Source organism: Gymnoscopelus braueri (genome assembly GCF_963280865.1).
Source record: "Gymnoscopelus braueri genome assembly, chromosome: 5".
NCBI lineage: Eukaryota > Metazoa > Chordata > Actinopteri > Myctophiformes > Myctophidae > Gymnoscopelus > Gymnoscopelus braueri.
Window position 1 is genome coordinate 50,089,852 of NC_137606.1, and position 19,654 is coordinate 50,109,505.

Genomic DNA, 19,654 nt, shown 5'->3' on the forward strand with positions numbered 1-19,654 from the left:
GAAGGTAAATGAGAAGATCCAACTAGAGAAGATCACGACAAGAACCTTCAATAGTTCAACATGAGGAAGTGAAGTTGATTTGTCGTGTTCAACAGTCACACCGGAGGAGAGGAAGACATCTCAGAACAACATCAGCAAGCTGCTAAAATCAACAACGCGTTCTTAATCCCAACTCATCACATATTGACGACTCATTGGCGTTTACAAGCTCACCATGCGTTGCCACACGTTGTGAGCTTGTGTTTTGAAATTTTCCGAAATTGGCTGGAGTTTTCCAGAATTCCTCAACTTTCCAAAGATAGTTTGAAGTGTTTTGCTTACAAAGACATGCCCAAAGTAGGGATGCCAGGTTGAAAGTGTTTAACACACTGGGTACCCATTTTCCAATGTGCAGGGTGGTCCAATAAAGAATCTATACAGATATCTATTTCAAACATGGGAAGCATGTGCTGTCACGTAACTGACGACAGAATGCAGACCTGATTGAGAACATGGTAATGTTGTCATTAAATCGGTGAGATAAAGCAAATCGCACACTCGTATAAGTTGGATTTTGCTCAATGAACTGACATCACAGCTACGGGTGTGCGACTGCTCCTTACTGTGGTCAGCACCTCCGCATCATTGGAGTGCGTTCCTCCCTTTGTCTTGTAATGTTGCCATTAAAAACACTAGTGCAGTACCCCATGTCAGTGGGTACTAAGTACTATTATGTATCAGCAACTATTAGGTGTCAGCAATACACAAACCAAATGCGAAGGCGATTGGTTGGACCGTTCTCAAGATATGCGAAGCACAGCCACATGTACTTTAGAGTTAAAATAAGGCAGGCACATCGTCAGAAGTGAGCGTGAGCCCTAGTGTGGCTGACCCGAGTGAGCGCAGTGCGAAGCCCACTTCTGGCGACTCAGCGCTGTCCAACTTGCATACCGATAGGACGGGAATCGGTAGAAACAGTAGGCGCCTAAATATAACGAGTTGGGAGTGAGAATGCGTTGGCTAAATAGGGAAATGTCACATTCTTATTCACCAATCCCAGCCCACTGAACCCTGACCCTAGTACCACCCACATCAACACTGTTCACCCCCTCAAGGATAGCCCCTCTCCCCTTTTTTGCACAAACCAACCAGTTTCAAGTTGACAGAAGTTTGTACATTCTAAAAAAGCTTTAAAGTGATTGTGTTGACACAAACACATGACTAAAATATGACAAATGCATCATTGTGACACATCTTTTAAAAACCCATATGTGTGTTCAGTGATCATATCATGTCATAATGTCATATCATATATATCATTTATATATCAAGAAGTTAAAATGACCCATTCTTCCCCCACAAGAAGTAATAAAGTTCATTTTCAAATCAGCGTTGTCATGTAAATGGACCAAACATGCATATGTATGAATGAATGCCCAGCAAAGTGTGGTGTGTGTGTGTGTGTGTGTGTGTGTGTGTGTGTGTGTGTGTGTGTGTGTGTGTGTGTGTGTGTGTGTGTGTGTGTAATTGCTTGTATTACTATCCGTGTGGGGCCAAAATGTCCTCTCAAGGGTAGTAGTAAAGCCAGACAAACATGACTTATAGGGACATTTTTCTGGTCCCCTTGAGGGAAATGGATTTTTTTCTGGTCCTCTTGAGGGAAAGGGAAATTTTAATGGTTAAGAAAGATTTTTAGAGATATGGTTACAATTAGTGAAAGATTCAGGTCGGAGCCAAGATTTAGGGTTAGGGTTTAGGTTAGGCTCAGGGTTGGGGTTAGAACCCCCAAACTATTTCTAATTGCATTTTTAATGAAGATTTGATTTAGACATCCCCATGTGGATAGTAATACATGTGCATGCATGCATGCATGTGTGTGTGTAGAGGGCAGGAATTACCCAGAATTCAATTTGTTTCAATCGGCAGTGTGTGTGACTAAAACACAAGAGTGACGACAAGGCAACTGAGCTTCAAACCAAACAAAAACCACAGAGAAGCAGAGTGAACGTCAAGCTTGTATTCTTCAAAAATCAGGAATAGTGTTGTGTGCGTGTGCGTGTGCGTGCGTGTGCGTGTGCGTGTGTGTGTGTGTGTGTGTGTGCGTGCGTACCTGTGTACGTGTACGTGTATGTGTGTGTATGTGCGTGCTCATGTGTGTGTTTGTATCATAACATGGCTTAAAGCTTAAAACAGTTATTTGCGATCCCACAAGATTTGAACACGATGGCGATGTTGTTGATGATGATGATGCTGAAGGATGAAGGTGAAGAGACAATGTGTGTGTGTGTGTGTGTGTGTGTGTGTGTGTGTGTGTGTGTGTGTGTGTGTGTGTGTGTGTGTGTGTTTCCCGGGTTGGCGTCAGAAGGGTTTTTTGCATAAAATGTAAATCCCCCCTCCACCCTCACCCCCCATCACAGTCAAGAACTCCGTGTTTCATCTATTTTTTCTTATTTTTTCCGTTATCGTTTCTTGGAGATGTCGATAATGATCGCTGTTGTCGTCAAGGAGGTTGTCATGGAGACGTTGGTGTCACCCGTCTGTCGTCATGGTCGTAGCTGTTCTTGTCATCATGTTGATTGTTGTCGAGACAGAGAGAAGGAACTTGTAAAGAGAGAGACTGTGCTGTAGGCTACGAGTCGTCCTGTAGGTTACAAGCCATCATGTAGGCTTCAAGTCGTCCTACAAGCTACAAGTCGCCCTGTAGGCTGAAAGTCGTCCTGAAGGTTACAAGTCGTCCTACAAGCTACAAGTCGCCCTGTAGGCTGCAAGTCGTCCTGAAGGTTACAAGTCGTCCTACAGGCTACGAGTCGTCCTGTAGGCTACAAGTCATCATGTAGTCTACAAGTCATCATGTAGGCTACAAGTCATCATGTAGGTTACAAGTCGTACTACAGGTTACGAGTCGTCCTGTAGGTTACAAGTCATCATGTAGTCTACAAGTCATCATGTGGGTTACAAGTCGTCCTTTGGGCTTCAAGTCGTCCTACAAGCTACAAATCGCCCTGTAGGTTACAAGTCGTCCTGTAGGCTACAAATCTCTGTGTAGGTTATAAGTCGTCCTGTAGGTTACAAGTCGTCCTGTAGGTTACAAGTCGTCCTGTAGGCTACAAGTTGTCCTGAAGGCTACAAGTTGCCCTGAAGGCTACAAGTTGTCATGTAGGCTACAAGTCGTCCAACAAGCTACAAGTCATCCTGTAGGTTACAAGTCGTCCAACAAGCTACAAGTCGTCCTGTAGGTTACAAGTCGTCCTGTAGGTTACAAGTCATCCTGTAGGTTACAAGTCGTCCTGTAGGTTACAAGTCGTCCTGTAGGCTACAAGTCATCCGGTAGGTTACAAGTCGTCCTGTAGGCTACAAGTAATCCGGTAGGTTACAAGTTGTCCTACAAGCTACAAGTCGTCCTGTAGGCTACAAGTCATCCTGCAAGTCGTCCTGTAGGTTACAAGTCGTCCTGTAGGCTACAAGTCGACCTGTAAGCTACAAGTCATCCAGTAGGCTATGATCCATTCTGTGCTTTGAAGTCCTGCCCCTCCTCCCCTCCATTCATGACGGGGTCCTCTAAGTCTTTACGTATTCCCTCCTCGATCTCGTGAAGTGACGGCTCCTTGTACATACACACTGCAGAGGACACAAGAACACATTCATGTTTCTCTTCCAAATGCCAAATGTCCTGGTCCTCACAAAGGAAATGGTTGTTTTATGGTTACATTTTAATTAGGCTTACAAAACATTCTGGTTGGGGTTAGGATTAGGGATTTAGAGGTTAGGTTTAGGGGTTGGGTTAGGTCCGTTAGGATTACAGTAGGCATTTAAAGGTTAGGTTTAGGCACTAAACCTAACCTAACCTCTAAATGTGTACTGTAATCCTAACAGCAGATCTACAAGCTCACATTGTGCTGCGGCACATTGTGAGCTTGTCGATCTGTTATTTTTGGTAGGCGACACCGGCGTGCTACTGTATATACAACTCAGCCTAAAGATAGGGTACAGTAAGTGATTGTCTTTGGTTAAAATAAGTGTTAAATAGCTCTATATTTTGATAGTACTCATTGCTAGAGTGTTTGTTCAGTAACAGGAGTCTCTCCAGCTCTTTAGTAAACAGAAAATGCATTTTCAGGTCAGGATACCAATTTTATCCAATCAGGATAGAGAACTCAGACAGATACAGATTAAACAAGTGAAATTGGAAGTGATGACACCAAGAAATGAGCAGACAAAAATTGGAACTGGATCACTATGAAAAATGAAACTGATAAATGAAACTGATTGGCTGAGATTTTGTCACCTACCTGAACATTTATTTTCTGTTTGTCAAAGAGCTCCCGTTACTGAAAAAACACTCTATAGCAATGATTAAGTACACAATATACTGTAGTGCTTTAACCTTTTAACAAAAACGTTTTTGTTTTAACCTAAACAAATCACTTAGCCTACCTTTAAAAGGGAAAAAAAAGTAACAGTTATAAATACAATACATGTGTGTACCAGGGAAGGGACAATTAAAAGGGTTAAACGTCTAAACGTCACACAAATGTGTGTCACTTTCCCGTTTAGGACTAATTAACCAAAGATTAACATGAACTCATACAGTATATATGATAAATTATTAAAATATTGCATATAATGGACCCTTCGCCCACTCCACTCTGTGATTGGTGATGCTAGGTTAGTCACACCCAGGCCTGGCAAGCTCTCACCCACCTCACAGCTCTCAGCATGATTCTCACCCATTGACTTGCATGTTAAATGACGGCTTTTCCCCTTATAAATAATCGATCATTTCAGGCGCAAGAGCTTCCTAATCTCTTTTAAATCTAGTCAACAAGGCCTGCAGTAGGTTATGCACTGGAAAAATGTGCATGACATTATTTCAATAAACTAAAAACACGGGAAATGTTAGAGGGAGTAATAGCCATGGATACACGACGGTCGACTGTCACGACCGTCATGGATGAACTTCAACCTGGTGTTTGCACTTTCTCCATTTACGGCCTGCTACATCTACATAAACATTCATATTTCAAATATAAAGTGCTTACCCCATGGCCACGGATGTTGCATTTATGTACGGTCTCTCAGAAGTACCTGTATCATCCGTATTGTTCAATAAAAAGTATTTTAATCCGATCGGTGGCCATTTTCTCCGCATTTTCGCCATTATGCTTTCAACTGCGCGACCCTATCGGTTGCGAGGTGTATTGCACTCTGATAGATTATAACTCTATGAGAAAATGGCCACCGATCGGATTAAAATGCTTTTTATTGAACAATACGGAATATACGGGTACTTCTGAGAGGTCCGTGCATAATTGTAACGTCCATGGCCATGGGGTAAGCACTTCATATTTGAAATATGAACGTTTATATACTGTAGATGTACGGACCGTAAATGGAGAAAGTGCAAAGACCAGGTTGAAGTTAATCCATGACTGTAACAGGAGTTTTCATGTACCGCAGGGTAAGACTACAGTAGCAGTTAATAAATAGACAAACAAATGAATGAATGTACTTTAACATGCGGAATCCGAAACAGGCAGTGCTTTGATTCTGAATTTTGGTACGATTACGGTGATTAGTATTATTGACACCACCTGGGCGAGTGAGTCGTGTAATTTATCCGACGTTAAGCTGTGTATGTGTTCAACAACACAGCCAAGCAGCCTTGCAGTTTAAGTGCAGATTTCAGCTTGGGAAAAGCACCCAACGGTTTTGGGTATGTGTAATCTGTTGCTGGTTCATAGTCACCATTGCGTTATCGTGGTATTCCTATTCTTGCTATTATGTTGCAAATGATTGTGTGTGTGCGGGCGAAATAACATTGACAGCTATGACAGGTGACAAAAGCTTGCCAGACCATATGCCAGCTTAACCATAGATATAGAAACCTAGATACCTCATTGGCCTCTGCAGTTCATTGGAGCGACTGGTATCTCAATACAAGGCTCTTCCGCAGGGCTGTTTGACTACTGGCCAATCACATCGCGTTGACTACTGGCCAATCACAGCGCATCTAACTGACTAGTTGCTGCACGGCTGCCTCTTAAGAAAAGACCCACCCCACCTGCCTCTGATTGGCCTACCGAACGCCCCCTTCTGTGACGCACACGGAAGTTTCCAGCTTGCCCTGCTGAAGCGGAAGGAAGTGGAAGGCTAGCCCTGCGGAACAAGGAAGCGCGCCCGCGATACGAACGCTTCAGAGCCTAAGGAGGCGTCTACCTTTATATGTCTATGAGCTTAACAACGGTTGCTAAGCTAGCATTGGACGATCGCTTTTGGGGTGGGGTTTAGCGAAGGGTCCATTGTACTTCACACAACACTCTGGAAGTGTTATAGGCTCGTTCTGTGATTTTCAAAGTGACCGTCAGCAGTTGTCAGACTGGATTTAACACATTAATTATTTCTACGATCATTTCATACTAATATAATGGGATGCTCACTGCTTTGATGTGCTGAGTTGATGTGACGGGAGCTGTTAGTAGTGACAGCTGAACCACAGTTCCATCACAGTGGCCAGTCCCACTACATTTCCCTGTGTTTATTTATCCAACGTGGATTAAATATCCAATGTTTGCTGACCACCACAGAATCTGTGACACTAACGTGGCACATTAAGGGGGAAACAATCGCTTTGTATTCTCTGCATAGATAATATACCCCCGGTAGGTTTCATTTTCTTTTTTTTAATCCTTCTCTTTTAACAAAAGGCTTTGCTCTGAGGGTCCATACTTGATCGTTCGTGTTCGTGGTTTGCCTGACCTGAACAAAAGCACCTGAAGGAGTTCTTGCAGTTCCTTTTCTGATACTTAGTGCGTCTTACCTTCTGTAGGTCTGGGAACAAAGAGTGTGATCTTACCTTCTACAGGTCTGGGAATAAAGTGTGAAGAAGGTTTAGTTTTCTTGACTCTGTTGCCCTTCAGGATGGCTCCATCCTTGTTGAGGCCCAGGAACCAGGCTCTGCCTGACTCATGCTGACGGTACAGAGTGGACGAGTAGATGACATAGTAGTTCTCAAACACTGACTCCTTAAACTTACACTCTGCTGTGAAGATTTCCTGAGAGGAGAGAGAGAGAGAGAGAGAGAGAGAGAGAGAGAGAGAGAGAGAGAGAGAGAGAGACGGTGAAGTACAACAATGTGCAAACACAGCAGCAAGATTTGTGAGCTGTTGTGACAGGAGAAGGATGTCTAATGGAATACAAACCACCATTTACAAAGTTCTACAAATCATTGTGTGTATTCCTGCGCTGTCTACATAGAAATACTCTACATACAAACAGAGCAACTACCTTTAAATACATTTGAAAATATTGCTGCTATTTGTCCCAAAGGTTTTATACCAAGTGAATGCAAAACATTGAAATACTGCTGTCATTTTGTTTCAAAAGTTTATCCCAAGCTAACCTTTCCTACGTGGATGTATAACTATTTCTGACAGAAAATGCACAATTCTTATGGTTTTTGTAAGATTTTATCTAAGTTGCAATGTAACACCTCTGTTTACACATTTATTTATTCCCATTTTATTGTACATACATTGTTTTGTTTTGTTTTGATTGCTTTGTTCAACTTTTGCTTTGGCAACTTATGTTTTGTCATGCCAATACTTTAAAGCCCCTTTGAACTGAATTGAATTGAGATTGAATTGAGAGAGAGAGAGAGAGAGAGAGAGAGAGAGAGAGAGAGAGAGAGAGAGAGAGAGAGAGAGAGAGAGAGGCAGTGTTGCCAGATTTTGCGAGAGATCAATCAAACAAGCAACCAGGTCTATGAAAACAAGCCCAAAAGAAGCGACTGCGGGCCATATGAGCTCACACACACAACTATTTGAAAATAGCCGATCTACTGTACAAGCTCACAACGCGTTGCGATGCGACGCGTTGTGAGTTAGATCTGGTATTTTCAAAGAAATCTAGAAAAAGATTGCAAATTTGTAATATTTTGTCACAAAATATTTTCAGATGGGGGGGTCTGTGGACAAATACATATTAATTTGTGGGTCTTTGAAGTTTGATATGAAAATGTTTGTTTTGAGAAGCCCCAAAAAACGCAATCCGAAACAAGCCCAAAGTCGCTTATAATAAGCGGATATGGCAACACTGGGGAGAGGAGAGGGATGAGAGAAGAGAGAGAGAAAGGAGAGAGAGAGAGAGAGAGAGAGAGAGAGAGAGAGAGAGAGAGAGAGAGAGAGAGCGAGAGAGAGAGAGAGAGAGAGAGAGAGAGAGAGAGAGAGAGAGAGAGAGAGAGGAGGGTCAAATCATCCACTATAGCAGAACTATGTCTTGGCCTCTAAATATACCAGACCCTGCAGGTAGAACAGGTTGGCAGGGTGGAGATACAGATCAATCAGAGCAGAACCCCCTCCCCCCCACCCCAAACAAACACACACACACACACACACACACGCACAGGCACAGGCACAGGCACACGCACACGCACACGCACACGCGCACACGCACACGCACACACACACACACACACACACACACACACACACACACACACACACACACACACCTGCTGTATCCTATATCTTAGTTTCCTAAAGCCTAGTTTACTTAAACCCCATATGGTTGAGTGGAGTCCCTCAGGGCTCTATGCTAGCGTATTCTCTGTTCTCTGTTATTGTGGGGATTCTGGGGAAAGCTTTTGCTGAAAACAGCCGATCGACCCATTGTGAGCTTGTCGATCTGCTATTAAACTTTCCCCACAATACGGATGCTGGGTTGAACTTTGTACTCTGTCATGCATCATGTTTGCCAAAGGGAACAGAAAGTAGTCCGGACGGACGGAAGAGGGATACAGCATATCTACAAGATATCAATACATCTACACGCTTACACCGCATCGCGTGGTGTAACTGCTTGTAGACCAGTTTTGTACGTGACACCGTCATACTACTGGGTATAAATCAACTAGGCTGAGCATGTTTCAGGCTTCTCTCCCAAACTTTAGCCTACAGTATGTACACAATCAGATTTGTCTGTTAATATTATGTTTACTGTTTCATGATGCCAAGCAACTCCGCTCATTGCAACATATTCATTATTTCATGCTGTGACATGTTATCCAACTTTGAGCTGCGATATGAGTAGATCTGAACATGACAAGGCTCACAGTGATCCTTTGCTTGTTGCACTGCCCTGTTTGATGTTGGCCGCATCCATTCATTTTGCTGAATGTGGCAAAGGAATGTTCCTGACAAACAGACAATCACACACACGCACACATGCACGCACGCAGACACACAGACAGACAGACATATTGACATATTGACATGTGCCTGCGGTAAGGAGACAGTAGAGGACAGAGTGTAACAACATCCCTTCTACAATATAAAGAAACTTGCTTCTACTTTCCTCAGCTGATGAAAAGTCATCCAACTTTACCGGTGTAAAAGTGTGGGTGAAATGGATTTTTTTTGTACAGCTCCCAACAACGTAAGGTAAAGAATAGAGAAACACGGGAAACAAAGTACTGTACTCTCTCACTGGCCTCAATCCCTCTCTCTATATATAATTTGTTTTCATGCTGCGCACACAGCGACCAAGTACTGCATTTAAACTTTTATAGAAGCAGCAGACATTAATAATAGATACAGCGATATACGTAGCGAGGCGGCAATACAAAGCACCTCTCTTCTTCACCCTCTATCTTTCCTCTCACTCTCTCCATCTCACTCTGTCTGGTTAAACACTTTCAGCCTGCTGCCTCAAGGTTGGTCACGTCATCTTTATAGCTAGAAGAAAATACATAAAATGAGAATATTCGAATCATTTAAAAAGTATTAAAAAAAATTAAAATAATTTCAAAATGCTAATAATCTTCTAAAGAAACATCAAAAATACATCACCTATTTTTCAGATGAACTGTATAAGCTCATAACAAGTTGCTATGCAGCACATTGTGAGCATGTAGATATGCTATTGTTGCTATTCATCGTATGAATATAGGGGCATAAAACGGCACTATGTAACTTTCTTTTTGGGTCTTGCGCTTTTGTTGGCCAATCTGTATTTATGTATATTAATACAATATAACGTATACAATTGGGTCTTGGGTTTTGTCTCCCTGCTCTTCTATTGAGACAATTAGATTGTGTCAAAGCTCATGTCTCACCTATAGACACAGGATCTGACACAAAGTTTGACCTGAAGGTCAAAATTCAATTTATCCCCTGAGCAAGCAGGCAGGCGCTATTAGCTCAATGGTAAAACATGTATATTCACTGATAGATGACCACATTGTGTAAAGAACATTTGAAGTGAACAAGTGCCTTTAAGTAGCTTTTACAGAGGTTTTCAAACTTCTTGTGCCCATTCTGCCCAAGGCACACAATAATAAGTCAAAGTCCCAAAGCACACTTGGACTCCGTCTCCCAGCAGACCAGTGTGCCTCAGCAGCACACCATGAGGGAACCACTGGTCTATTAGATACAGTACTGTAGTGGACTGTGGGGAGCAAGTGACCCCCAAAGGTTATGACTAATGAAAGACTAAAGCGTTTCACCTGATCTGAACTGTTGCCTCTCTGTCAGAGATTCATGGACTTGATTCATTGCTGGGGTGGTGTACTTATAAAACTCAGAGCCAAGCGAGCAGCAGAGGGTGTGTCTGGGGAGCAGTGTTGTCTGGGGTCCGTCTACTCTTCCTGACCAAGACAACTTTACCTTGCGATAAGGGTGAGCAATATGATATCGTATGGCAGGGGTCTTTTTCACATGAAGTGCCATGTTTTTATTATCTTGCATACTCGTGTGCCATATCAACATTACGTATAATTACACCACATAATACACACACAACAATTCCAACATATTCTGATTGTCCATAATAATACAGTACAGTACATGCTGTAATAACATTTTAAAATATTTTCTTTCACATCAGTACATTGTGATGATCATTAGACTCAGAGCAATAACCCCACCTATCTCCCAAGCCTTCTTATTGACCTTTGAAAGACCCCTTATGTTTAGTCTCAACATTTTCAAGACATAAACATAAACAAAGCCATATTTTTTTCATGAGGGCTGGAAAGCCTGAACATCAATTTGAGCTTTCTTTACATTTTCTCTGAGCCATAACTGGCTGGCGTGACATAGGCTACATGCTCCAAGATGTACACAAAACTAAATAGCATAGGCTACATGAGTAGGAGGCAGGCATTATGTGCAGATTTTATATTTTAAACCTCTCTTTCACACTTATGCCAGTGTGCCAGTGATTACACTCCTGCGTGCCAATGGTGTCACCCGTGCTTAAGGTTGCCTACCCCTGTCGTATGGCATCCAGCCATATCAAGACTCAAGAAGAATCGAGAATCAAGAGGGTGTATTTGTTGCTTACTCGTCCAGGTACAAGCAGCAAAATGTTGGTGTGACATGTTCCAAGACTGTGCAACATCATCAATACAATATACACAGGATAATAATACACATAAGTCCTCAGTGATGGGCACCCCAAGGTACTTGAAGCTGTCCACCCTCTCCCTGTTGATCAGAAAGGGCGTGATAAGACCTCTGCCTGACTGACAAGTCCACAATCATCTCCTTGGTCTTACTGACAGGGGCTGTTTTCCTGGCGTCAGGCCTGCCACCTCCTCCAGAGAGGCCTCCTCATCATCGTCTGAGATTGGACCCACCACCTCCCCTGTCATCAGCAAACTTTATGAAGGTGTTGGAACTGTTCCTGGCCACACAGTCGTGGTTGTACGGAGTATAGCTGAGATATCAGTACGCAACCTTGGGGGTCTCCTGTGTCGAGGGTGAGTGAGGTTGAGGTGTGGTTGCCCACCCTTCACCACTTGAAATCCGGCGGATAACAAGACGTCCAGGACGCAGTCACACACTGCCGGGTTCAGTCCCAGGTCAGCCAGCGTGCCAGCCATTAATATGGAGCTGTAATTAATAAATTACAGCCTAACATATCCCCCTTCCCTGTTGTTATGGAGGTGGGAGAGGGTGGCATTACAAAACCCGGGAGACGGCATCATCAGTGGACCTATTTGGCCGGTAGACCAACTGCAGTGGGTCCACCTTTCAAAGCACCTCACCCCCCCACGGATATCAGCCCAACAGGGTGATAGTCAGTGGTGGAAAGTAACTAAGTACATTTACTCAAGTACTGTACTTAAGTACAATTTTGAGGTATTTGTACTTTACTTGAGTATTTCCAATTTCCAATACTTTTACTTCTACTCCACTGCATCTCAGAGGCAAATATTGTACTTTTACTCCACTACAATTATTTGAAAACTTTAGTTACTAGTTACTTTTCAGATATAAACTATGATATAATGAAACATACATTAACCACTTTAGCCCTATTTTATACATAGGCTATTTGAAAATAGCAGATCTACAAGCTCACAACGCGTCGCGATGCGACGCGTTGTGAGCTTGTAGATCGGCTATTTTCAAATATTTAGTACTTTTACTTTTGGTACTTTAAGTACATTTTGATGCCAATACTTTAGTACTTTTACTCAAGTAAATTTTGAATTTTGGATTTTTACTTGTAACAGAGTATTTTTATATTGCAGTATTGGTACTTTTACTTAAGTACAGAATTTGAGTACTTTTTCCACCACTGGTGATAGTCGTTCTTAGGTACAATGACAATGATGAACCTTTTGAAGCAAAGTGGGGTGAGTTTATGGTGGTGAACACTGATTCCTGTATAGGTCAGCACAAGTCTTCATAACCCGCCATCGATGGACTGGCTGCTTTCTTGATCTTCTTCTCTTCTTTTCGGCTAATTCCCATCGGGGTCGCCACAGCGGATCATCTGTTTCCATCTGCTTCTGTTCCTCTGCGTCTTCCGGGGTCACTCCATCCACCGGCATGTCCTTTCTCACTGAATCCATAAACCTCCACTTTGGCTCTTCCTCTTCTCCTCCTCTTGCCTGGCCGCTCCATCTTCAGCATCCTTCTCCCGACGTAACCCCTCATCCAGTGGTGGAAAGTAACTAAGTACGTTTACTTAAGTACTGTACTTAAGTACAATTTTGAGGTATTTGTACTTTACTTGAGTATTTCCAATTTCCAATACTTTTACTTCTACTCCACTACATCTCAGAGGCAAATATTGTACTTTAACTCCACTACAATTATTTGAGAACATTAGTTACTAGTTACTTTTCAGATATAAACTATGATATAATGAAACATACATTAACCACTTTAGCCCTGTTTTATACATAGGCAATTTGAAAATAGCCGATCTACAAGCTCACAACGCGTCGCGAAGCGACGCGTTGTGAGCTTGTAGATCTGCTATTTTCAAACATTTTAGTACTTTTACTTTTGGTACTTTAAGTACATTTTGATGCCAATACTTTTGTACTTTTACTCAAGTAAATTTTGAATTCTGGACTTTTACTTGTAACAGAGTATTTTTATTTTGCAGTATTGGTACTTTTACTTAAGTACAGAATTTGAGTACTTTTTCCACCACTGCCCCTCATCGAACCTCCGCAGCAGCATGCAAAAAAACAAACATCCCTCGGCTGCTGCTTTCCTGATGTTCACTCCTTTTAGCAGCCTCCTCACGTCGCGCTCGGAGAGGACGAGTGTGCTCACTGCAGAGGAGGAACACACCGTTTCCACAATGGCCGCCGGGGCCAACCATGCCAGGTGCCAGGCTATAGCGCTCGCACTTTTAGCCTGGAACTGTGTGTAGAAAGCATTCAGATCGTCCGCCCGGGGGCAGCATCAGTGGTGGAAAGTAACTAAGTACATTTACTTAAGTACTGTACTTAAGTACAATTTTGAGGTATTTGTACTTTACTTGAGTATTTCCAATTTCCATTACTTTTACTTCTACTCCACTACATCTCAGAGGCAAATATTGTACTTTTACTCCACTACATTTACTTGAAAACTTTAGTTACTAGTTACTTTTCAGATGTAAATTATGATATAATGAAACATACATTAACCACTTTAGCCCTATTTTATACCTAGGCTATTTGAAAATAGCAGATCTACAAGCTCACAACGCGTCGCAGCGCGACGCGTTGTGAGCTTGTAGATCGGCTATTTTCAAATATTTAGTACTTTTACTTTTGATACTTTAAGTACATTGTGATGCCAATACTTTTGTACTTTTACTCAAGTAATTTTTTTATTCTGGACTTCTACTTGTAACAGAGTATTTTTATATTGCAGTATTGGTACTTTTACTTAAGTAAAGAATTTGAGTACTTTTTCCACCACTGGGCAGCATCAGCACTCTCGATTGACGGCCGCTTGCCCTTGTAATCCGTAGTGTCTCTTAACCTGTGCCGTGCCACGCACCTTGTGTGTCACTCTGCTGGAACCGAGCTCCCACTTTGTCCTTATAGCGCTGTTCTGTGTCCTCTGTAGCCCGGTGACTGTGCCAAACAGACATCGCTGTAATATTTTCCTGCACTAACAACAAGATGAACGGCAGCAGCGGGCCAGATGATGACACAGGAAAGCCCTTGGACGTGTAGAGGAGAAGCTCTGAAACTATAATTTGTGTCGAAAGACAGTTGCAGTTCCGCGAGCATTGATTCCGTCATCTTTTTTGTTTAATCACTTTGAACATGGCATCCCTATTTTGGGTACAAATATCAAGTTTTTCATACAGAGAAACAGAAATGGGCTTTTTGTTTCTCTCCTCGCTTTATTAACTGATTTTAACTTTTTGAAAATGTTAAAGCAATAAAGAGACTGGATAGTTTGTCCCAGTACCATTCTTTCAGGTGAATGATCTCACACATCAGTGTGTCTTATATTTCCAAGTAGCCTGTGACTAGATTCAAAAGCTACATCCCCACATTTTCAACAGGGAAGAGCACAACGTGAATTTTTAGTGGAGTTTGCCCATTACATGCCATCTTCCTCAATTTGTAGCTACCTATTTTTGAGTTTTGAGTGGACTCCAATCACCCAATACCGGCCCGGGCTGAATGTCATGACGTGCTGACCCTAAATAATGGGATGCGATTATCTCAAATATTATTATGTAATAATTGTGACAGGCCTATTATCAGCCATGTACTCAAATATAAACAAAAAGCAAAAAACCTTTCCACACAAACACGGAAACACTTTCACCATGCCAGCTTGGCTCCGCACTAATCTTCTCAAAAAGAAGCCAGGGTCCGGTGCACAGGACACATTTAAATACCTACTTCCTATTTTCTCAAATCCAAAAGCCTGTGCAGCATAGAGGTCTACCACAGATGTTATTCTCTCAAACATCAAAATGCGTAAATGCAGTATGAAGCAGTACGTCACCAAAATGTCCATTAACGTCCTATAGGACTTATAGCACATAACAATGGACATCATGTTGTACTATTAGCACACAATGGCCGCTTAAACATTAATGAGTTTTGTTTTGGTTAACGGTTATGAAGAACGTTCAAAATGGTCATCCTGTACTACCAACCATCCAAGATTATTAAAAAAAAAATAGAATATGGAATGTGTTCGTGGGCCACAAGAAAACTAACAAATGGCCTAATAAAACAAATGGTCTGATTATAAAAAAGGAACAGTCTACATTAGCTGAATCGTTAAGCAGAAAAGTACCATACGAAAGCAAAAGCAACTGTATTATTAATATCATATCAATATTAATGACATTAATATCATTCATATTAATATTACTGCTGCATGGCTACTGTTCTCCCTTGTAGACACATAGACAGTGAGGACTTTGTTTGTACTGTTTCTTAACACCTTTACCGCCGGGCCCGTAGTTCTACGGGCCGTTAAATCCAACGGTTAAGCGCCGAGCCCGTAGTCCTACGGGCTGCGGTCTTTTCGCGCATGCGCGGTCCGGGTGCACTTTCGGAATTTTTTTGATCCACTTCCGTTTCCGGTTTGATGACAGGAAATAGAATTATTTGGGATCCGGTTTCGACGATCACGCCCGCTCCCATTCTACAGACGAAACTGAAACTCAATTCTCTTCCTGTAGTTTTTTCTCCTCGCATTTCACTGTTTAACGTAATCCGCTCTAACTCAAACATGGATGCCCCGTTTGACACGCGATCTTCACTGGGAGATACAGGGAGATCTCGCGGATGTAAACAGACCGTTCACGGCTCAATCTTAAGGATTTTAACAAGATCTATGGCGACATGAAAAAAACAAAAAAACAACAAAAACACCTTGGCACTGGTGAGTACATTATGAGATTAACCTCTGGCGGTGGATGTGTTAAAGGACCACTTCACCCATTTTCTGGATGGACTGTAAACTATTAGGAATCTGGATACATCTGTCCTAATGTTTGTCTCTCCTACACTGATAAACCTTACCTGTAAAAGTAACAGACAGACAGACAGACAGACAGACAGACAGACAGACAGACAGACAGACAGACAGACAGACAGACAGACAGACAGACAGACAGACAGACAGACAGACAGACAGACAGTCTTACTGTTGCGTAGATGAATCCCTCTCCATTCATGGCAGCATAGAGTCCAGCCTTCACTCCCTGGATGGCCACAACCCTCAAGCCAACTGGAATCAGGTTAAACAGAGCTAGGGGGGAGAGAGAGAGAGAGAGAGAGAGAGAGAGAGAGAGTTTAAGTAAGTGGCAGGTGAAAGTTGAAAGATCACAGACAAACAACATTACTAATGTCATTGTTGATATTGTGTTATTATTATTATTATTATTTATTTACTCATAATTAGTGTTTTTAGTCATAAATCGGGGTGTTCCTCACAGTGTTTGCATTTGTAAATATTCCTATATAATGGGTACATAGTCATCTGCACACCTCTGCTCTGACTACTCCTCGTTTTACTGTTGTTAAACATGCAGCTGTGTGTGTTGTACCAACACAATTGATTCTCACGCCCCACTCCTCATGTATCGAGGCTTGGTCGACGTACCTTCCATACATCCCATACCGCTGAGGATGAGGAGGGATCATTTACCATTATATGTCCTGTTGGTATGCAACTTCAGTTTAGTTTCCAATTTGTTTTCAATGTTGAGTCTACAAGGTCGTGACACGAAATACCCTGAACGTTGAAAAGTGTTGAAATTGTTGTTGAAAATTAAAGGGATACCCAGTGTATTGACCTGTGATGCAAAGGGGTCCTGACCAAGCACAGATATGTGACAAGTTAGCCACCAGGTGTGTGTGCGTGCGCGTGTGTGTGTGTGTCTGTGGAGGTCAGTGCAGTCAATAAGACAGATGGAGAGGAGGAAGAGAATGGGAGAGGAGAAGAGATAATAGCAGAGAAGAAAGCAGAGGGATAAGATTAGCCTTGATAATCCTCATCTTTACCAGGAAGGCTCTAACAGATAGAAGGCGGCAGACGCTCGTGTCAACAAACATAATTCATAAAGGCTGTAGACCAGTGGTGGAAAAAGTACTCAAATTCTTTACTTAAGTAAAAGTACCAATACTGCAATATAAAAATACTCTGTTACAAGTAAAAGTCCAGAATAAAAAATGTACTCGAGTAAAAGTACAAAAGTATTGGCATCAAAATGTACTTAAAGTACCAAAAGTGAAAGTACTAAATATTTGAAAATAGCCGATCTACAAGCTCACAACGCGTCGCGATGCGACGCGTTGTGAGCTTGTAGATCTGCTATTTTCAAATAGCCTATGTATAAAATAGGGCTAAAGTGGTTAATGTATGTTTCATTATATCATAATTTATATCTGAAAAGTAACTAGTAACTAAAGTTTTCAAATAATTGTAGTGGAGTAAAAGTACAATATTTGCCTCTGAGATGTAGTGGAGTAGAAGTAAAAGTATTGGAAATTGGAAATACTCAAGTAAAGTACAAATACCTCAAAATTGTACTTAAGTACAGTACTTAAGTAAATGTACTTAGTTACTTTCCACCACTGGAGGCGGCAAAACCCATTGACGTCTCTTTCGGAGCACGGTTCTATTTTGGAGCATCGACGCAGGGCACAGACCACCAAAACACATGGCATTCTGCCACCGATGACTTCAAACTTGTATTGTGCACTGTGTGTGTACTGTGTGTTTGTGTTTTCACTTCCCGTCCAAAGTCACGTCTTTCTTTGGATGTAGCTGCTGACGTCAAGCTGCTTTAAACAACCTATTCTTTGTTGTATGTAAATTGCCTATTTCCGCTAAATGTTTGCCTATTTCTGCCAAATGGTCACCTATTTTCTTGGTTGAATGTTCGCCTATCATGACATGCCCAGAACAGCATCTCCTAGGGTTCAATTGTGGTTAAACGGCCAAAAAACATGAACGAGGTTAACTCATTTGAAGGCAAACAAATATGATGGTAAGATTTAGTATAATATTTGACAGTTCAATGGGCCTCACGAGCAAGAAAAGCGCCATTGACACTTTCTATCTGTCAGAATCGAGAGAGAGAGAGAGAGAGAGAGACAGACAGACAGACAGACAGACAGACAGACAGACAGACAGACAGACAGACAGACAGACAGACAGACAGACAGACAGACAGACAGACAGACAGACAGACAGACAGACAGACAGACAGACAGACAGACAGACAGACAGACAGACAGACAGACAGACAGACCTACAGACAGACAGACAGACAGACAGACAGACAGACAGAGACGTGGTGGCGTATTATCTAAAATCTCTTCTGCTATCTTCTCTTTTCTCGCTCCCTCTCTCCTTCTACTCTCCACTCAGCGTCTTCTTCTCAGTTTTACTCTGTACACACATGAGACATCCGGTAATCAGCATCTTTCTCTCTTAATAACCCAGTGGTTCTCAAACCTTTTCATGTCAAGGACCCCCAAGTTGATATGCATTTGGCCGCAGACTCCAATCTGAAAGATGTGCCAGGGAACCGCAGAAGAGAAGATTTATGTTTAAAAATGTAAAATTATATTATTCAAAAAAATTTCGACATCCCCCCTAAAAATAATAATAATAATAATTGAATAGCCAACATGGTTAAAATGATTGTGACTCTATATTAACTACTTTTGCTGGGGACCCCCTGGAACGACCAAGTACCCCTGGGTGGTCCTCGGACCCCTCTTTGAGAACCACTGTTCTAACCCCTTCATACACAACTCTCTCTCTCTCTCTCTCTCTCTCTCTCTCTCTCTCTCTCTCTCTCTCTCTCTCTCTCTCTCTCTCCACCCCTCTTCTTCTGCACCCAGTACCAAAACACTGGTGATGACCTACAAGGCAATCAAGGGCATGCATCGTTGGCATCCTCGTACCTTCAGGACACATGATGCAATCTGACAACCCTCCTCCACGCTCAGTTTAGATGATCTAACACAGGGGAAGTCTGTTCAAATATTCCCTACACCACCCTGGCCAACGACCAAGGTGTCCACATGTCCTAGTCTCTTCTCCCTCCTGGCTAGCAAGCTGTGGGACAAACTCCTTCATGAACTGCAGACTCACTCTCCATTTTTACACTGCAGTCTGGAAACTCACCTCTTCAGACTCCACCTCACTCACCCCCTGCTAGCACTCTTCTGTCCTTGTGTCCCTTCTTGTCACCTCTTTGATGGATGCTAATTTACTATGCAGATGTACACACATGTTGGTCAAAAAAGTTTTACGATTTCGATTTGGATGGCATGTTTAGTCTTATGCAAGGTTTCATGTTTACCTGGTGTTGTAGTTTCTTTGAAGCCCTAAATTGTTCCCTTTGCAGTTTGCACTTTACTTATGCAACAGCTTTTGTTGTTTATTGA

General features: G+C 42.2%; 1 protein-coding gene across 3 annotated transcripts in view; it reads right to left on the reverse strand.

The window, feature by feature from the left end:
- Window positions 1–1,841: 1,841 nt before the first annotated feature.
- The window catches only part of LOC308085577 (fibroblast growth factor 12-like), a gene marked incomplete at its 5' end in the record, with an annotated part of 105,463 nt that continues 87,650 nt past the window's right edge, over window positions 1,842–19,654 (reverse strand). For all 3 annotated transcript variants that reach the window (XM_080428779.1, XM_080428777.1, XM_080428778.1), the window contains 3 exons: window positions 1,842–3,597; window positions 6,833–7,031; window positions 16,396–16,499. In XM_080428779.1, coding sequence (XP_080284905.1) covers window positions 3,476–3,597; window positions 6,833–7,031; window positions 16,396–16,499 — 425 coding nt within the window. In that variant the 3' untranslated portion in view covers window positions 1,842–3,475. The remainder of the gene's footprint in view (window positions 3,598–6,832; window positions 7,032–16,395; window positions 16,500–19,654) is intronic.